The sequence below is a fragment of the Truncatella angustata genome (genome assembly GCF_020726525.1).
Source record: "Truncatella angustata strain MPI-SDFR-AT-0073 chromosome Unknown BKA67scaffold_1, whole genome shotgun sequence".
Taxonomy (NCBI): domain Eukaryota; kingdom Fungi; phylum Ascomycota; class Sordariomycetes; order Amphisphaeriales; family Sporocadaceae; genus Truncatella; species Truncatella angustata.
In genome coordinates this window covers 3,799,419-3,815,137 of record NW_025763381.1, presented here as the reverse complement: position 1 = coordinate 3,815,137, position 15,719 = coordinate 3,799,419, and the positions used below count along the sequence as shown (strand labels likewise).

At 50.2% G+C, this 15,719-nt stretch overlaps 5 protein-coding genes across 5 annotated transcripts; 1 reads left to right on the top strand and 4 right to left on the bottom strand.

The window, feature by feature from the left end:
• Positions 1–722: 722 nt before the first annotated feature.
• On the bottom strand, positions 723–3,032 carry BKA67DRAFT_510151 (glycosyl transferase family group 2-domain-containing protein; the record flags this gene model as incomplete). Its single annotated transcript, XM_046097303.1, has 3 exons — positions 723–1,864; positions 2,021–2,246; positions 2,430–3,032. The coding sequence occupies 3 exons, from the start codon at positions 3,030–3,032 to the stop codon at positions 723–725; spliced, it is 1,971 nt and encodes a 656-aa protein (XP_045964172.1).
• Positions 3,033–8,211: 5,179 nt separating this feature from the next.
• Positions 8,212–8,917, bottom strand: BKA67DRAFT_653241 (Fms-interacting protein-domain-containing protein; the record flags this gene model as incomplete). The annotated part of the gene is made up of 2 exons (XM_046106330.1): positions 8,212–8,500; positions 8,568–8,917. 2 exons carry the CDS (start codon positions 8,915–8,917, stop codon positions 8,212–8,214), a joined length of 639 nt encoding a protein of 212 aa, XP_045964171.1.
• Positions 8,918–9,948: 1,031 nt separating this feature from the next.
• Positions 9,949–11,815, top strand: BKA67DRAFT_38339 (hemolysin-III family protein). The gene is made up of 2 exons (XM_046096565.1): positions 9,949–10,326; positions 10,389–11,815. The coding sequence occupies exons 1-2, from the start codon at positions 10,144–10,146 to the stop codon at positions 11,724–11,726; spliced, it is 1,521 nt and encodes a 506-aa protein (XP_045964170.1). The 5' UTR covers positions 9,949–10,143; the 3' UTR covers positions 11,727–11,815.
• Positions 11,816–12,719, bottom strand: BKA67DRAFT_37286 (uncharacterized protein). Its single transcript, XM_046096499.1, has one exon. The coding sequence runs from the start codon at positions 12,369–12,371 to the stop codon at positions 11,904–11,906; it is 468 nt and encodes a 155-aa protein (XP_045964169.1). The 5' UTR covers positions 12,372–12,719; the 3' UTR covers positions 11,816–11,903.
• A 1,165-nt stretch (positions 12,720–13,884) lies between these two features.
• Positions 13,885–15,388, bottom strand: BKA67DRAFT_530157 (TBC domain-containing protein; the record flags this gene model as incomplete). Its single annotated transcript, XM_046099195.1, has 3 exons — positions 13,885–14,008; positions 14,064–14,857; positions 14,912–15,388. 3 exons carry the CDS (start codon positions 15,386–15,388, stop codon positions 13,885–13,887), a joined length of 1,395 nt encoding a protein of 464 aa, XP_045964168.1.
• Between the last annotated feature and the right edge of the window lie 331 nt (positions 15,389–15,719).

Here is a 15,719-nt window from a genome sequence, read left to right as displayed (position 1 = left end):
ACGCATATCTCTCGTCTCGCACAAAATGTCGAATAATCATCAATGAAATCACAACCCGAAGGTTCCATGCAATATAAGGTACCCATTCATCATCGTAGGTATTACGGATACTATCATTATGGTTAGTGTTATCCTCCGACTGACCTGCTTTCGTCCCAGGAATCAACCTTACGGTCGCCGTCGATACTATTGCTCGTTCCTTCTCATCATACATGTATTAAATATTATCGGGCTAGGATGGGTTGGGCGGGCGCCTGACACTGAACGCCACAGCCCGCGCCCTCTACAATCCACGCCGAGCTAGCCCGAGCCCTCAGCTGGACAGTCCGATACCACGGAATTTCTTGCCGGTGCGTATCACCGCCATTCCACTGCTCGATACTACCGTCATCCTCTTGTCTCTTGCCTTATAAACGAATGCCGGCAGGAAGTTGTCATGACTTTTCCTGCAAATTTGCTCCGAGAACTCCGAATGGCCCAAGGTAAAAAAAGCTTTACCCCCATATCTAGAATGCCAATGCCGATGCCATGCCATGCATATCAACATCATGTTCTCTATTTACACATGCTTCTGGAGCTGTTGATAAAAATAGGGCCAAACAAGGTGCCCTGTCGATCTTCAAATAGTTTGCAGAGAAGAGGACCAAAAAAAAGAAGGAACCAGGCCGCTGCAGTCTGGCCGGTCCGGGAGAAAGGTTCAAAATGATCACGTCGTCGTTCCATTAAACCATATTATCGGCGGATAATGATTTCGACCGTTGCCGCACAACCTTTTTGCTGACTGTGTACACCAGGTCTTGCGTCCAAAATTGGAAGACCTGCGCTTGCGCGCCGGGAATAGCACCATAGATTGGTGCGACCAAGGGAACCATGATGTAGTCGATGTAGTTCCTCTTGATGTCACGGTGAGCAAAGCACATACCCTTGGCAAGGCCGGCATCGTTCATCTCCTTCTCACGGGCGGAAGCCATGAGTTTGTGGAAGGATTCGTAGAAGACCAGGTACAGCGCAATCTCCATGAAACCGGCAGTGCGAAGGACATTACAGACAGTGAAGACCCATGCAAGGTTTTGAGGATCTCCATTGCCTTCAGTAACCCAAAGGTATAATGTCGATGCGACCACCAGAATTGTCATCTGGACAGGGAGGAAATGAGCCTCAAACAGACGGTGGGCGAGCATAAGAAGCTTCATCCAGTTGACATCCTTGAGAGTATCGGTAGTGATGTCGGCGAAAATGCCGCTCTCAATGTTCTGCTCAGCGTTCAAGCCATCAACCTGAGGGATGTACGTGCCGGATGGGTTGTTCAAGGCGATATGCAGAGGGCGGTAGTTCCTGGAAGTGTGCTTTCGCTCTTGCCAGAGTTCCCAGCCTTTTCGCATAGCATAACCTGAATCCAAACAACCCCACATGTGTCGCAGAGCTTGCTTGTAGCGTGCCTTCATATCATTATAGAGACCGGTGATGCCCTTGCCACCGTCGCCGTTTACATTACTCTGACTAACTGGGCTGAGTACAGTTCGACTAGTCAAGTTACCATTCATGGCGAAGAAGCACTTCAAGTACATGTGCAAATCTTCGCCGATGGCCTCGGAGTCGCTGTCCCAGCCGCCCACTCTGTCTGCAAGCACGAGAGGAACGGAGTAGACCGAGGTAGGGGGCGCAATGCTAGAGCCCTGGTAAAGGCCAGACATACCAGCGGCAGACCAAAGAATATCCGCAACTCGGACAATGGCGGGAACACTGTTGGCGTTTCGGTCGAAGATGATGGGTGCAGAGTACAGAGTGGTGGAGGCGGTTTCGGGGTACATCAGATGCATGCTGGAGAGCGAAGCAAAGAAGTTGGCTGACAAGTGGCTGTCGGCTGTTTGTTGCACACAAGGTTAGCAAATCATCCCATCAAGTTTAGATATGCTGCATGAGATTCCATGACATGCAGATTCTGGAAACTTTGTTTGCCTCAGAAGCGGCCCTGCATGGGAATGGATGCAGGGGGGAGAAGCTCAATGCGCGCACGTACCATCAATACCAGTGACAATCACATCCTTTCGCTGGTTCATGGAATAGCGTTCACTCAATTTCCGCGCTGCCCAAGCCATGTTGCTTCCTTTGCCAGGAGCCTCGCCAGGGATATCCGAAGGATGCAGAGTGAAATCAATGGACCGAAACTTCTTGACAAACTCCTGAATCAGGTTCATGGCTTTAAGTTCTGCATTGTGCTCGCGCTGTTCCATACCGAGATAGACCTATCAATGTATCAGTGTCAGCGAACGCCCCATAAAACGAGAGGTACCGAAAATATGTTCAAAAGCGCGGCCTAATAGAAGCCTCGGCTTGAGGTCCAGGTCGCGGATACGAGACATGGTTTGCGACACCCTCGCCTGGTTTTTTTTATTTCATTGATTTTACGTGAAGGGGAATATACTCACATCGTAGCTATGACGGGCCTGCGGGTGGCATGCCAGAACATCCAAGGTCTCCCTCAATGTGTCAACCTCTTCCTTGTAGTTGGGAACGACAATGACATGAACAATGTTGTCGATCGCGGTGGCCGCATCGCCATCGGTATACTGTTCAACCTCGAGATCACCAGCCTCGCTGCTGGTTGTCGAGGAAAGAGCAGAACCATCGCGAGAGGAGGTGAGCGTTTCGGAGCTAGAGAGAGAGGTAGAGGATCCACGGCGGCGGTGCGAGAGCTTGATCTCACGCAGGGCCTTGCTCTTGGCGTTCTTCTTGAGAGCACGGGTGATGCTGAAGATGGACCAGAGGGCACGAACGGGGAATGCGAATACCAAAAAGTGAATAAACAGACAGTAGTATGCAAAACCCAGCGTCCACATGCCGCCGCCGTGCGTAGAGATTGCCGATTTCGTTACAGGGGCGTCGGAGCTGTGATGCATGTGCATAATATTGTAGTAGCCATATCCTGTTGCTGAGGCTTCCTTGCTGATTACCCAATAGCTGAGGGCAATGGTAGCAATCATAGCCAGCCCTCCGGCACGTCTCGTGGTCCAACCAAAAAGAGCCTCCATGATGGGCGACGTGTTTTTGAGGGTTTGATTCCAGATTAGAGCTGAAGGAGAGGCGTACAGCACACGCGGCTGTTTGAAAAGGAGCGAAAGGTTTTGAAAACGACGAACAAACGTCGATTGCGCGCCGCCTTGTCAAGTCTGGTCGTGATGCTGAAGAATGGAATACAGGAGGAGGGAAGAGATGGAATGTGGAGGAGAGGTGAACGAGAAAGATAGGTAAGGTAGGCCTGGGAGATGAGGGAAAACAGGGTGGTGTGCTGACCAGTGCGGCTAGTGAGCAGGTAGAGGCGCAGCCTAGCGATGGGGACTGGAGACTGGAGATTTGACCGTGGATTAAGGTAGCCTCTCCAGCTTTCTTGGATTGGACCTCGAAGCGAGAAAAGCCCCCCCCAAAAGTCCCTACGAGTAGGCGTGCTAGGCTTGCTAGGCTAGGAGAATGCTTGCCGAATTGCTTGCTAGCTGCGTAGGGGCTGGGCTGGTGAGAAAAAGGAAGCCTTTGCCCGGGGGGAGATTTCTCAGAAGTGCCTTTCCGTCCTTGATAGGTTGCCCTGTTGATAGCGATGTGATATGATGTGATGTGGTGCGTTGGGGAAAAATTTTAATCAAATGGACCTGGGCCTGCAAAGGGGGAAATTTACCGTCGAGACGTTGTTCACGACCTCTGGGCAATACAAATAGGGGAGATGAAGGGCGGCGCTCATTTTCTGACTGGGTTCTTGCCATGGTTGCTTGCTGGGGTTCGATGCTTGGATGAATTTGGGCAAGGTTAGCTCTTCCTCTGGCGTGGAAGGAAGGCGTTAGTCAATACGCTAATCGCTCATTCTGGGGCTGGTCTGGGCGTTGCGACCATCAAATTGGGGGGGCGCGAGCAGCGACCAGGTCCACCTTACATCGACCCAGTGCCAGTAACAAAGGCTATCCATCAGCACGAAGACCGTTTTAGAGCTGGAGCTTGCTAGATGGAGCTTGTGGGTTTTTCCCAGGGTCTACAGCGTTGCTCCTAATCCTGCCGCAGATTCGGTATCTGATAATTCCATATTTTAAGATTACACTCTTCGAGATTTTTCACGACTGCCTGACATACCCATGGATATTCGCTCAAAATACGATCACATCGTTTGCGACTTCTCATTGTCATCTACCTCTTGCCACCTCTGCATGTCGCATCCGCATATCTTTGATGATCGATGTAGTAATGAGGGGTTACGACCTCATGTTGCCAACGGTGATGCCGCAGGCATGCAGGTGACATTTGGACCCGCGGACTGTGGATGGCGAACGGGATGTGATTGCGTACTGATGGTCGTCAACACCCCGACTCCCCGTCAGTGTCTTTGACACACTCCCGTTGCCGTTCATGTTACTATCAGCGCCATGACGGATTGTGATCATCCCCCTCCGAGCCTGCATATCATTGTCTATCTGTGGATTCCTATCTGCCAGGCCGACGGCTTCCAACAATAGTAGCACTTTAATGCTTGGGAACACATCAAGTATTGTCGAACTATGTGCAAGTATAGTGTCCCCGTCGCTAATACTGACCAGCTCCTAATGGAATAAGCATATCTATGTTTAGCACCTGGAGGCTTATGATCTTCAGATACTCCGCCCACTATACAATCCTTTGCTGTAAACCCTGATTCCCTCCAGGCAGCCGTGAAAACTTGAGGCTATGCGATGGTAACAGGTTCCACATAATCTTAAGTTAAACGACATTCGGGAAACCGATATTGTTATCCTCGGTCGAGAACATTTAATTTACAACTTTTCTTCACATGGTCGGAAGTCCGCTTTATACCATTCCGCTATATTCCTCGAACTACCTATGGAATATTTTGACAAACACGCAACCTGACCCTAAATTGGACAAACGTATAAATGTCTCCCATGTTTATATGTATGTCATCAACATTAACAACAGTCCCTCAGTGACTAACGCAATACTCGTTCATAGCATATTTCTGAAAAGCAGGTCGGAGTGACTTTCGCCCAAGCTTGCGTTGTTGAGTCCACCGGTTTCAATAGTTGTTCGCACTACGAGGTTTTGCCCAAGTTGACCCACGTGTCAACTGACATGAGATATATTCAATGTTCATGGTACCAATTGGCCACTCACCGCCCATCAGGTTCCGACAAGGACAATCCCACCTTTAAACCTCAAGATAACCACATGCACTAACATGGCATGAATGAACATCGGGAAGTACCATCTGAACATTCTTGACCTATGAAACCCTCCTTCAACATACTTGGTGGATACTCTGGGCAGCTCGCTACTGCACCTCGACATCACACTCGCAATCGTGCTGGATGGAATCAGTCCATCTTTCGAATGCGACTAAATTACTTGCATGAGGATTGCGTGCCAAGGTGGCTTTTGGATTTGCTGAGCCACTTGGTTCTAGCGAGTCGCTTGTGAGTAAGCCTTCATAGCTCTCGGCACTCAACGCCTAGAACGAATCGTCATCGGCCACGGCGAAAGGGCGTAGAATGGGTTTCTTTTACAGCACGTCATCGAAGCTCATCGTTAATCGCGGCTTTTTTTCTTTCTTTCTTTTCTGGACGACGTGAATTTCATTTGCATCGCCATGTCTGTGATCTCAGTTAATTATTCGTTTTACGAATGTTGACATTTTGTGAGCTATGGGTGAATGTATGGCACCAATGAACACATGGTGCTGACAGTCAGATGTTGGTGGAATCCCTCGGCCATAGATCATTTATCGCCCAGTGCCCTCCACCGTGAGGTCCCACAACTCATGAACAGCCAAGCTCCCCAAATGGATGATCGTAGTTCTTGATGTCGGGTACACATTACAATTATATGAGTAAGTACCAGCACCGTTTAGTAATATATCTTCACGTTAAACTCAGTTATACTTGGCGACAACTTGAAGTCGAGCCAAGAGTCACCGCCAGCATGTGGTCTTCTTGAAAAACGCTCTGACTTCACCTCTAGAAGCCGAAACCATCGAACATCACGGATGTAGCAATGTTCGGCAGGACGGATGGTGCTTCCGCATATCTGCACTGGACTTTGCATTCCTGATAACGAGCTTTGCAATCTTGATCTTTGATAGCCAGGTCTTGTAACAACAAATCCAAGCGGCGTTCAATAATTGCTTCACCTGTCCGTCCCACAGGTTCATTGTTTCTATGGTCACACAATCCAAGCTCCAGAGTGTGCAATTCTCGCCTGTCAAGGAGGCCGCCGGACGCCAAACAAAACGTTCGAGTCTGTCAGATTAGACGCTGGTAACCCCCGGGACACGCCGTACAACCAATCTCATCACTAAAACCCATCATGCCTGACATTGGCTTTGCAGGGGCCACGCCATCAGATCTGATTCGTTCATTGGTCTCTGACTGTGATTAAAACTGGCATTCCCTGACAGTTTTCTATGGGGAAGCAGGTACCCGTATGACGATCCATCATCAGCACGTATTCCTGCGTATTCCTTACAATTTCTCGCATTTATCGCGCACGGTGATGGAACATCAGCTGGGGTCGCGAACCAACGCGTTTGGTAATTTAAAAGCGTGTTCAAATTACAAGTCCCGAGGATTCGCCCACTGTCGCATCCTCGCTCCAGGCGAGTCTGGATGGACGGACTTCCAGAACCTGCAGCATGAGCGCCCGCGCGATGATGAAGAAGTCCATCTGCAAATTGCTTTCCGTATCTGGATAGCTCATAGGCGAATGTAATGGACTAATCGTCGGCTCGTTCTGTAGTTGTAAGGCTAATATCAAGGCTATCCAAAAAAGCACATACTGCTGGCGGGAGAAAATTGTTTTCATCCTACATACATAAAATACAGGCCGCTAACACCACGACTGCATCCTACCTAGGTAGCATTGAGCTGTACACTAGCATTCCCAGAGGACCAGTTATTTCTACAACCATTTCTAAAACAACAAAATTTGCTCTTGAACGCGGTAGACCTCCCAGGAGATGCTATAAGCTGATTTCTGGACCAAAGCGCCATAGGTCCACAACAACTAAGCCACTATGCGAATCCCAAAACTGGATATCGTGCACCAAGAGGACATTGCAACTGTCGTCACGAGCTGAGCAATGCCTGTCCAGACGATCCTCCCGAAATTGAGACAAGCCGAGCACGCATGATAACTTCCTACAGCGCATGCGCATACATATGGAAGCTATTAAAATCGTTGATGGCTGTTTCAGCTTGAGGGCCGGGATAATTGGTTCACTAGCGAGCCAGGCCTCCCACGTCTGGCAGGTCTTAGAGCTTATTAAAGGCATCGTGACGGTAGCAATGTTCGGAAGTCCTGTCATTAGTTTATATTTTCGTTGTCCAATCGGGTGCAAACGCATACTTGAAATTACCGGCCTCATTAAACTGTATAGCAGCGTCAAATCGCTGTTCCGGTCAGTCGACCAGATGGGTATTCCAACTGCCACACGCTAGAGTATCGGATACGACAGCACCAATGGCATAAGCTCATCGAAGGCGACATAAAGGGCTGAGCTTGAGTCCTTAGCCCCCCAAGCCACCCGTGAGATCGGAAACGTTAGTGGAGATTGGGCCGTTCAACATAGCCGCTCAGCGGCGCAACACTTTTGAGGCTGAAGACAGTTCTATCAGGCAAGTAACGTCAGTCATGTACATCTTCATCATATTTGTAAACGATCTGTGTAATCAGAGTATGGAGAGGCGTTCGCCTCCGGATCCATCAATCGTATCTGCTATCCTCTAGAACCCTTTGGGGTGGATTATTCTGGGGAAACATCTGTATAGGCAATATACATCATTCGGAATGTCAAACTCATACGGGCCGCGGCTGATCGTTACATCTGCATCCCCGAAAACCAATGGTATAATATCTTGACGTCCCCAAATTTCTGCCCTTGGGTTGTTAGATTTTTTGGTTTCGATCTTTTGCAATGCCGTACTCGACGAACGTCCGTAGGTAGGCTGCCCAAATCCCGCCAATTCTGTTAGAATAGGATTGCCCGTTGGACTTCGCGGCGGCGCCTATATCGGAGACGATTGCTTGGCCATTTAGATGAGGTTGACTGCTGAAAGCCAGCCCTTCTGTGCAAGATGCGGACCTGTTTGAGGCCCTATGCTTTCCGTACAAGGAACCCGAACCCATGACAAGACATGCCAAGGGGCATCTATTTGATTGTCCTTACTGCGAACAATGTTGCATCTACGTGGTGTTTTTCTCGAATAGTTTCTGGATGGGTTTGGCCGCATCAATGAACTTCTCCAACTCCTTGTCCAGATTTGCAAGATCGTCCTTTCGCTTCTTGTTGTCTGCGATCAGCTTCTGCTTACGTTTCAGAAGCTCCATGCGCTTCTGCTCGAGATTCTCTCGTTCAAGGCGTTCGTGCTCGATGCGCGCAATCATCAGTGCATTCTCGTCGTCTTCTGCATGTTCTGGATGGAGTACCAGGAACTCGTCAATGGGAATCAGAGGGAGCTGTTGGTATGTGTGGCTGTTGAGATCCGTGTTAGCTATCTCAAATTGCTTCGGGAAGTGGGCAAGAAAGCATGTGTGCATACTCGTAGGATTCACAGTCTGCAATCTCACCCTGCAGATGGCGCTGCTCGTAATAGAGGTTTTGGAGTTGCAGATGCAAACGGTCGACTTCCTGGCGAGCTTCGGCAGTCTCTGCCTTCGTCCTGCGGGTGCTGAAGGTAGCGGCACGGTGCAGTCCTCGTACTTGAGCGAGGTGTGTAATCAGGAGCTTCTGCTGCTTGGAGATCTCGGACAAGGCTTCGGCAGACGCGCTGTCAATAGAGCCGGTAGATGCGACTTGTCCGACAAGCGCAAGGGCCTGGATGCGAGCGTCGCGCGATGCGTTGATAACCGCAACGAGATTCGCTTCCTTGACAATCTTGTCGGCCGCCATCATGACTCCTGGATAGGTAAGGGGCGTGAAGCTCGAGTTCGGTTCCCAGATATGTGGCTAGTCACGAATCTGCCTGAGGATCGACCTGGTTGCTGGAAGTGATGTCCAGGTTGGTGAAGCTCATTGACTTATCGATTGATCGCACTCAATACGCACCAATCACAAGCCGATTTGCTCAAGACCGCCTTCCCAGTTTGGACGGGAACTTTTGTTTTTAGCGCCCGTCTCGGTTGGTATGCTTTTGAGTTGAAACCGCGAGATAAAATGAAGTGAAGTGGGTTGGGTTGAATTAAATTCCATGAGTCTCTCCAATGAGATAACAGCTAGCACTTGGTGGCATGTACGGAGTATTGAGGAACCAACTGAGCCGTCTGCGGGGACTAAGAGTTGTGATGCAATGTGATACATAGCAACAACGCTGTAGATGTTATCGCTGAAAGTCTCCCGATCGGGGCAAAGCGATCGCGGAGAACCGGCCAGGGCTTCTCAAGGTTCTCGGGGCGCCTTACCTGCTGCTCACTTGAGTGTGCGCTGCAAGCCGCTTATCAAGTGCTGAGTCTAATTCCAGCTGATCAAGACGCTAACGAGTTCTGAATTGACCTATGAAATCAAATCGAAGCATCATTGCTGACGCGCCAACTGCTCATAGTTGTCAGCTGCGTCCAGAAGCCCTGCCCTTGTGGAAAGGGAAGAACAAAGAAGTCGATCCTACGACTGCAATCTCCATCTCAATCTGGCAAACAATAGCCAAATACACCAAGACAAGACTGCATGGGGCATATTACTGCAGGATATTTTCCGCTTCGTATTTCATACAACTGGATTATTATTGTTGAGGCCCTCGAAGCCTCTTGGATCCCAACGGCTCATAGGCTCGCATCCACATAAACACTCCACTGGACCAATTGGCCTCCGATCCCTAGGCTCGTGGCTTACATGTGAAAGCCAGAGCGTCCGGCATTCCCGCTGCCATTCCTGCACCAACAAATCCAATCTTTTGCGCAACGTGCAGTGTGGCGAGCGAAAGAACCATAACCACAGAAATTCCGTGCCGACTTTCCTTCAATTCCCAAACGGCAAACACACGTGCATATACAGGGGCCCCCGCCTTGCCCTTTGCTCATCCAATCGCCGCCATAGAGCCGTCGTGTCTGTTAACCCGTCCCTCCTTAATAATTGAACATCGCCGGCCGTAGGACCGAGAACAGGGAAACGCCTCTGCCAAAATGTCTTGTACTTCATCAGCCTTTGCGATAGGCTCTCATGAGGATTTGGCCGAAGCTACCAGCTCCGGGACACAACCTCAAGAAGTACGGCCGAGGCAGAGAAGACGCCATTCCTCTTTTATGCCGCGCAGGAAGTCGATTGTCAATCACATCATGGACGGAGAGGAGGGGCTACTTCTCAAGGTCCGCACACTCCCTTGTTGTGCTCTCCATGCCAGTATGCTCTCATAGACTAACTTGCACAGGTCGATCTGTTCCTTTCCGAACTAGAAAGGCGCCTTGAGTATCTGGAAAGCTGCGGAGAAATTAGTCTAGACGCCAGTATTGCAAGGGCATATTCTACCTTGCAGACGGTGCGGACAAGATGTTCCCAAGTATCAGAAGAGGTCATCGGCGCAGGACGAAGGCGCCTACACATTATGGTCGAGACCCTGGACGCTCGCTATCATCATGCACTCGCTGCCGCCGAATCGATGAACGAAAAAGCAAAAGTAGGAATCGAATTGATGGACAATATGCTCAACGAATATGAAAGCAAGGCGCTCAAATACCGAGACCAGGGTCTAGCGAACGCTGCAGGTGCTGCCGAATCACTAATGGGGGAAGGTCGCCGCGTTGTTGACGAGGGTTTCGAGCGTGCCCGTGGTGTAGCGAATGAGGGCATAGAAAGAGCCAAGAGAGCCGCTGAAACCGTTGAAGAGCATGTCCAACGCGCCATCAGCCGTGCGAAAGAACATGGGCTTCTGAAGTACGAAGAACTTCCAGTTCCATGGAGGGTCAATCCTCATATTCTGAAGGGTTACCGGTTCAGCGAAACGAAGCTGGGCTGTCTCCGATCTGTGTTTCAACCCTCTAACGAGACCGTAAACATTTGGTCTCACGCTTTGGGACTACTGTTGGTCCTTTCCGTGGCCTTCTACTTTTATCCAACTTCGGCCAACTTCTCATTGAGCACCAAGACCGATGTTTTCATCGCCGCCATATTCTTTTTTGCGGCCTGCAAGTGCCTCGTGTGCAGCACTATATGGCACACAATGAACTGCGTTGCTGATCAAACGCTACTTGAGCGTTTTGCTTGCGTCGATTATACAGGTATTGCCTTGTTGATCGCTGCATCAATCATGACCACTGAATACACAGCATTCTACTGTGAGCCAATCAGTTGCTGGACATATATGACAGCCACTGGTCTGCTTGGTATCTTTGGAGTTGTCATGCCTTGGCACCCGTATTTCAATCGCGCTGATAAGGCTTGGCTTCGAGTCGGGTTCTTTGTCGGGTTGGGCGCTACCGGCTTCCTTCCTATTTTCCAGATTGTGTACACCAGAGGGCCGGCTTGGGCATACGATTTCTATGCCGGATCAAATCTCGTGAAGTCCTTGTGTGTATACGTTTTTGGTGCTGTTGTTTACGCAAGCAAGGTACCCGAACGATGGCTCCCGGGCACTTTCGATTATTTCGGAAATGCTCATAACTTATGGCACCTCGCTGTACTTGGTGGCATCCTCTTCCACTATGTCGCAATGCAGGAGTTCTTCGCTGGCGCTTTCCAACGTGCACAACACGAATGCCCTTCTTTGTAACGCTGCATAGCCATCAAGGATAACGACCGAATACTACCAGCTTATTGAACATCGGTTCGCGTCGCTGTCGAGTCTACACAAGTACTCTTCCATCGACGCAACACACCATAACCGCCATACGTAATGCAAATATCCAGTCTCCTGCACCTCCAATATCCTCGAGAAGTTACACAACTATCATAAAGCAAACACAAATCCCACCATCCACGTTAGTGCTACGGATCTCAACGCTGTAGAAGCCTTCAGGGTCGCCATAGCTACCTGTACAACGGGGCTTGTGGTAGTGCTGAGAACCAAGCTCTGCTTTGGGCCCGCTGTATCGAAGTTATCCAGAGTAGTCACAACCGCCGGACTGTCGACTGTCGTGCTCGGAACGGCCGTTTCGTTATCAACTGTGAATAGAGTTGGCACGCCCTCCACCGTTGATAAACTCGGCGAATTCATGGTCAATGTCGAAGATGGCTGCAGCCCCTCTGCCAAGAATGGGACCACTCCACCGGGCGTTGTCGTGGATAATGCGAAAGTGGCAGTATTGGCAGCGATGCTCGTAGTCGCAGTTGGAAAAACTATCAGGGTCGTTGGAAAAACAAAACCAGTAATTTGAGCACAAGTGACCAAATTCTCATCCTGTGACTCTGTCAACATGGCCGTGTTTGAGTGGGTCTATACCCTTACATCGGCACAGCAATATCCTGGACTTGGTACACAATAGGAGCCTGGATTACAGAAACCATGATCAGCGCAACACGTCTAGCCGAAGAGTCAGTGCGATACGACAGGCGGACGATTGACGGAGTCAGAACATGCCGCGTTACCAGCCTTGTCGTAGCAAAACGTGCTATCTGGTCCGCCGCAGATTTCGAAACCTTGTCCGTATGTCTGGTTGCATGACATCAACTGCCGCATAGGCATGAGCGCTGCAGATATTGGCGCGTAATTCTCCGTCCTCGTTATGGCATGTGCCATAAGCGCAAAGCTGGGCAGCATGATCCTCAAGAGTTGCATCCTGACAGGAACCACGTGTTGACTCGGGGTAGAAGAGCAAAACTACCTCTACGAGAAGACCAAAAGAAATAGGCGACCTCCAGCTTGGTATCCCAAGGCAGCGATAGAGAAAAGTTGTCCTAGAAGTGTTAATAAGATGGTGAGATAAACTTGTTTTATGGTCATTAGAGTATAAAGGAGATTCATATAATGAAGGTAGAGAGATTGGCATGAGAAACTGCCCAGGCTAAAGCATCATGTGCTTCTGCGTATTGTATACTACAAAAAGTTCCCCCAAACTCACCAGATCGTTCACGATGACCTTGTTCTGTCTCTAAACGCGCGGTGCCGCCCACATGGAATTCGCTTCAATACACCTGACTCTGTGGGTGACAGTCTGCATTCCACCCATCGGCTCTGGGGGAGGGAGCGAAAGCTCCATCCGCGTTCCATGGGCGTGTCAAGGTTGCCCCAAAAGGGAGAGAGTGTCTTGTGGTGGCGGCAGTGTTGCGGTTGCCGACATCCCTTCCGCAGGATGTCAGCTCAGTAGCGGGCAACTATCGTTTAAAATGTCGATTACGTTCCCCAGCACCTGTGAGCGGCCCTGCCAGGGATGATTGCTTGTGCCAGTAGGGCTGAAATAGTATGGTTCCTCCAATGGCTGACATGGGGGCGCATATTATAGCACGTTGATGTCTTGGTATGGCGGCCTGAGGTTCGCCCAGATTCAAGTCTCTAACCGGGTTGTCTGGAAACGATTCTCAAGATTATCTCAATATTGAAATTCAGTCATTATTCGTGTATGAACATTAATTAATGTCCTAGCGTGACACGCCGTATGCCATTATCTCCTCATGTCCTCAAACTGCTTCGTAATTATCGTCGTCCAGTAAGGATTAAATATCCTTGCATGAAATTATAGTACTGTACATCCAAGCTTTCTTCGTATCGTCGTTAGTTCAAGGCTCCCCAGCCCTGATCTGAATCCTCGTGGCTTCCAAGCCTTCCTCGTGTCGTGTTGTACAATGTGCGCATTCTCAGAGTCATAAAACCCTAGTGAGAGATATTTTTCTCGATTTCTAATATAAGCACCAAAAGGTGGGAGGTTTATTTTAGATTTTTTTTTTCTTTCGTATTTTCGAAAGGAGCTAAAATGGCTGGTTGGTTGGCGATATCACAGTGCGTGTCTGACAATCTCGTCGTACACGTCGTCGGGAAGCCGGTTGACCAGAGCAAGAGCCGTTTTCTTGATGGCCTCTGCGTTGAGTGCTGGGAACGATCGAAGCAGCTTGTTCGGACTATTGAAGGGCGTCAGCACTGGGACGATACTTGGGCAATGGAACTGCAACTTACCTCAGTGACTTGAGCAAGTCAGTCCGCATCATGACCAGCTGCGCCACAATACACACAATGTTTAAGTGTGGCCCATATGCGAAAAGAAAATCCCAGAGACGCAAGACCTCGGGGAGCGGCGGAGTACAGGCGCAAAGGGTCAAGACCGAGGGGAAAGCATAGATCTTGGCCGATAGTCCTGTATTCACAAGATGAAGGTGAAGCTTCACGTCAACGATAGCGAGGACTTTGTCGACCAGCTCCAGGCCGCGATGTACGCCTGTCATGGCGCCTCTGATGTAGCCAGGAACCTCGCTTGTCAAAAGTCGATGGAAGGCTACGTAAGCCTCGACCTCGCTGCGGGCAGCATACAAGAAAGGGGCAGCAAGAACGTTCATGCCTTGCACGTAAGTGCCTGGCTCTTGAGCTCCATGGTCTGAATCACCCTCGGTTGTCAGTGTCAGGGCTCGAGCTCTATTCTTGGCCGCCGGAGAGGATGTACCAGTGTTTGCGGTAGATGGTCGAGAACCATTATTGCTGCTGTCGGTATAGGGGAGCGAATGCCGACTGCTCGGAGGGCGCTTCAGCTCTTTCGCATCTTGTAGCTTCCAGGCAACGGCATTGAGCAAGCGGATCAAGCTCGCCTCGCTCACACGGCGGCGGAAAAGGGGGTCTGTCGTCAGAGTTCGGAAGGTATCATTGCGGATCTTGGAGTATGCGGGCGATGCGCCTCGATGTATCAATGCCAGGTATGCGTCGGTCTCGAGGACGGGGGCATTGAGGAAGATGAGCCAAACATAGATGCGGGCAGGTGACTAAAATAGGTCAGCAATCTCGGTCGTACTGTCGTATATCGAGCCCAACCGCACCATGCCATCACTGTCACTCTTGACGCCTTGGTCCAAGACCTTCAATCTTGCGCTTTCCAGAGCACCGGGCATATCGCTGTCAGGCGGACCATCTCGGATAAGGCGCTCTAGCGACAGAGCGTCGGCTGCGGGGGAGGTCTTGTTCATAACGAATCTCTGTCGGGAGTTCATAGTTCCATGACTTGTGATCAAGTTCACGGGCGAGGGCACATCGCTGTTCGCTCGGGCCCTTTGTGGTGAGCGGTTGCTAAATGCTCTCCGTGTGGGGCTGACATCGCGGGCCTGGAGTTCCCTAAACCTCTGCTGCGTGATCAGTCCTGGCGGCTGCCCAGCAGAGACTCGTGCAGCTGCACCAAGATTGTGCGCCGACTGAAGTTTTCGAAGTTGTCGATGGGTTCGTGGGGATGGAGGCGCGTGAAGCTCTGTTATGAGACTCGGCGTGAGAGATGGGGCGGACTCTCTGGTCGGGCTCGACATTTTGGGGTAGGGGATGGTGTCGGAAATTTAACATTCAATTGGCCTTATATAGTCCTCCGTAGCTAGACACACAGGCATAGGCAAAGGCAAGGGCATAGGCATCGGCTGGTTGAGGGCGTCACAATGCGATTCTGCCAGAGGCTATTATGAGAGGTTGGCGCTGACGCGCCCGGACCTTGAGCTGTATGTATTTTTCGCGTCGCACCTCGTCCAACTCATCCCCGCATCCATGATGATTTCTCATTGCAGTGTAAGACTGCAATGGCATTGGCAACAGAAGGCAGGTACTTCACACCATTACCTTGGTGGCCTATGCACATACTTGTGTACC